Consider the following 3587-nt stretch of genomic DNA (forward strand, 5'->3'; position numbering starts at 1 on the left):
GGGAGGGAGGGAGGGAGGGAGGGAGGGAAAGGTTTTGTCATTAGTTCGACCCCAGGGCAACAGGCAACGACTGTAAGGCGGGAACGGAGGAGAAGGTGCGAGGCAAAAGCAATATGCGCGAGAGAGCGGAGGAGCAGGGGAGGGAGGGAGGAAGTGCAACCTTTCTGCTGCTTTGTGTTGACGGCGAGGAGGTGGAGGAAGGCTTCGACCAAATCTTGTCGCGCCCGGCAACAAAGACAGCCATTGGGCATCAGGACCACCTGAGCCTCCTCCGGGGCCCGCGCACGCAAGGAGGAAGGGGAGGACGGGGCGGAGGAAGCGGGGGAGGGAGGGGAAGGTAGCAAGGCGTCGTCGATGCTGACAGCGCCGAATTCATTCTCAATCACGGCCAGACGCTTCCCGTGACTGCCCTGAAGCACATAATTGAGAAACGTCGTCTTGCCGGAGCCCAAATAACCACAGAGGACTGGGAGAGGGCAATGGAGAAGGTAGTATGCAGGGTAAGAGACAGTGGGAGAGGACAATGGAGAAGGCAGTATGCAGGGTAAGAGACAGAGCAGGGAGGGAGGGAGGGGGGGAGAAAGGGAGGGAAAGGGGCACAGGCGGTGCTTTCAGGGTGAGGGATGGAAGAGAGAAAAAGAATGAAGGAAAGCAGAGAAGAAGGGAAGAAGGAAAGGAGGGAGACAGAAAAGAAGGGAGAGTGGCAGGGGGGAAAGGAAGAGGGAAGAGAGGAAGGGAGGGGAGGAAGGAGGGAAAGCAGTACGCACGCGTGACAGGGAGGCGTTTTGAGCGCAGCAACGCACAGGACTCAATCTCTCTGCGTTCGGAGAAGGAAAGGCCAGCGTAAGAGTAAGAGGAGGGAGGGGAAGAGGGAGGGAAGGAAGCAGGGGAGGAAGGGGAAGAGGGAGGGAAGAAGGGAGAGGAGGAGGAAGCGGGCGGAGTGGATCCAGGGCGGGCGATGCCGGCGATTTGAGCTTTGGCTTGCTCGCAAAAGCGGCACATGTGGGAAGGGCTTGACCGCTAGGAGGAAAAGAAGGAGGGCGGGAGGGAGGGCGGGGAGGGAGGACCTGTGGGGTGGCGGGGGCGAAGGTGAGGAGCCGAGAGGGTGCAGAGATCTCACACAGCACGTGCGGGGAGGTGCACGTGCGGAATCGGACGGGCACGCATTCTCGTCATGTGCTCGATTGGGATGCAGTTCGTCGCAGAGAGGCTCATGCCCCCACTCCCTGCCTCGCGTCGCAGGAGTGGCGGGGCGCCCCAAAATGGCGCGAAACTCCCGCATGTCGGCGACTCCTTGTCTGGGCGGCCAAATTTCACCCCTCCAAGCCCATCAATGAGCTTAAGACCCTCCCAAAACCTCCTGCGTGATAAGCCATTCCTCCCTCCCTCCCTCCCTCCCTCCCTCCCTCCCTCCCTCCGCCTTCGGCATCCCCATCCACGCTCCGCTCCTGCGCCAGGGCCTCCTCCCTCCCCTACCTCGCATCACATTCGCAATGACTCCCCTATCTTTCCTCCGCTTCTTTCTCCCTCTCTACCTCCTGCTTTTCCTCCCTCCCTCTTCCCACCTCCTTCACCTCTCCCTCCCCCCCTCCCTCCACATCTCTCCCCTCCCCCCGCGCCCCCTCCCCCTCATCCTGAATTTTCCGCAATTCTTCCCTCGCGAACCGAGAAAGCACGCCTACAGCAGCCACCAAGGCCACTGCTCCCACCACGTACATCGCAATCTTCACCCCTCTCTCCACCGAGCTCTCCCCCCCTGCCTCCCTGGTCAAGCCCCCCGCCGTGGTCCCCAGGAACGAGTAGGCGACGACGGCCGGTACCATCCCCACCAGGCCCAGAGTGTACGTCTTTAGGGACACGGAGGTGACGCTCATCATGTAATTCAGGGCGGTAAAGGGGACGAGGGGCGATAGACGCAGGAGGAGCACGATTTTCAAGCCCCGGTGCCCGTGCAAGGAGGCGTCCAAGGCCCGTAGTATAGTGTACCGGTTCAGCGTGGACTGGGCTGTTTCATGCAAAAGCCATCGGCCGAGGCTGAATGCGGCCACGGCCCCCGCACTCGCCCCCACAAAGACTGCGAGCGAGGCAAAGACCGTACCGGGCCCCACGCCCAGTGCTTGTCCGAAGAGAAACCCCCCCCCCAGGGTCAAAGCGGCTCCAGGCACGAAGAAAACGACGCTCAAGGCGTAGACGGCTGCAAATGCCATGGCCCCTCTGAGAGGGTGGCGGCCTACCCATTCCAAGAAAGTGGAAAGTACTCGAGCCACGTGCCGATGGCCTGCTGGTGAGTAATCCACTGCGATTAAGATGACCACAACCAACCAAAGGACGAGAATTCCACCCTGGAGATGGCAGCGTCGACGACGGCACCAGGCGTGCGGTGTGTAGGCAATGCTTTCCGGTCGATCAATCTGGGAACGGGGAGGCGAATGTGCAAAAGGCGTTTCTTCGCACGGCGGGGGAGAGGGTGGGGAGGAGACTCTGGGAGGGTTCATTCGAAAAGACACAGTCTTGATGGTACCTGATATTTGCTCCCTGTGGCCATACGAGTGTTGTGTCAACATGTATCTGTACAGTTAAAGGCTAGAAATGGACACCTGGGTGGGCATGGGCTTCTTTTTTGCCTGTTCTGCTCGCCCGCCCCACCTGTCCGCTGTGACAGGGAAAGGGCGAGGGGAGGATACTATTACCCCCGTTTTCCCAATGGGAACTTTTTGGTCATTCACAAAGGACGCGCAACAAGGTTTCACCCTATTGTCACCGCGATCGTGTGAATGTTGGATGCATCGATGGGGTTTTCGAGGTTTTTATTGTCTGTGTGGCCTGGACCGCATGGCATGTATGCCGATCATGGTAACTGTTGCCTCGAGCCTGGGTTCAGCTCATATGCCCTTAGCGTCGGCTCACTGGGATAAGACCTTTCGGCCGTCATGCTCACGCGTTCGTATTCTCTCCCTCTCTATGTCACATGGACCAAGCGCGGGGATCGGGGCCCTTCAGACAACAAGCAGGGGAAGGATGAGCGTGGGGTCGAGGTAGCTATCCCGAACAGCACTTTCCATGGCAACGGCTGATGGAGAGGACGCGAAGGCAGCTACCTCGCCTCCCACCCCTGTGTTCCCAGCAGACAACATGCAAAGCACACCCACACATCCTTTTCCACCTTCGCACGCGGCAGCCCTCGAGGAGGGGGTATTTTCCTCCCCTTCTTCCAACGTGCAGTCCCTGCTGCAAACGGAGGCGCGACACACGTATGATGGCCCCTTATGCCCGCCCTGTGCGGCCGCTTGGACGGCGCTAATGCATGCATGGCACAGTCCCAATGACACAGGGGGTAATCATGACCGCCACCCTCAGCCTCAGGAGCCTGAGGCGTCGGAGGGATCAATAGGAGAAGGCGCTTCAGTGCCGACCCCGGTCGCGGGGCCGTTCCCTGACAATCGTGACAGAGCCCTCCACGATCGCCCGTCCTTCTCCCTCTCCCTTCCCACAATAACCGGCATGACCCTCGGAGCCCGCGCATCCTTGCCGCCGCCCTCCCCTCCTTCTCGTGCCCCGTCCCTCTTCCTTCACCCCTTCCTCCCTCC

General features: G+C 60.3%; 1 protein-coding gene across 1 annotated transcript; it reads right to left on the reverse strand.

The window, feature by feature from the left end:
* Positions 1 to 1813: 1813 nt before the first annotated feature.
* Positions 1814 to 1961, reverse strand: NGA_2107200 (snare associated golgi protein; the record flags this gene model as incomplete). Its single annotated transcript, XM_005855531.1, has 1 exon — positions 1814 to 1961. A coding segment is annotated over one exon (148 nt), but the record flags the coding sequence as incomplete, so codon positions are not given.
* Positions 1962 to 3587: the final 1626 nt, after the last annotated feature.

Source organism: Nannochloropsis gaditana, assembly GCF_000240725.1.
Source record: "Nannochloropsis gaditana CCMP526 unplaced genomic scaffold scaffold173, whole genome shotgun sequence".
Lineage (NCBI taxonomy): Eukaryota > Eustigmatophyceae > Eustigmatales > Monodopsidaceae > Microchloropsis > Microchloropsis gaditana.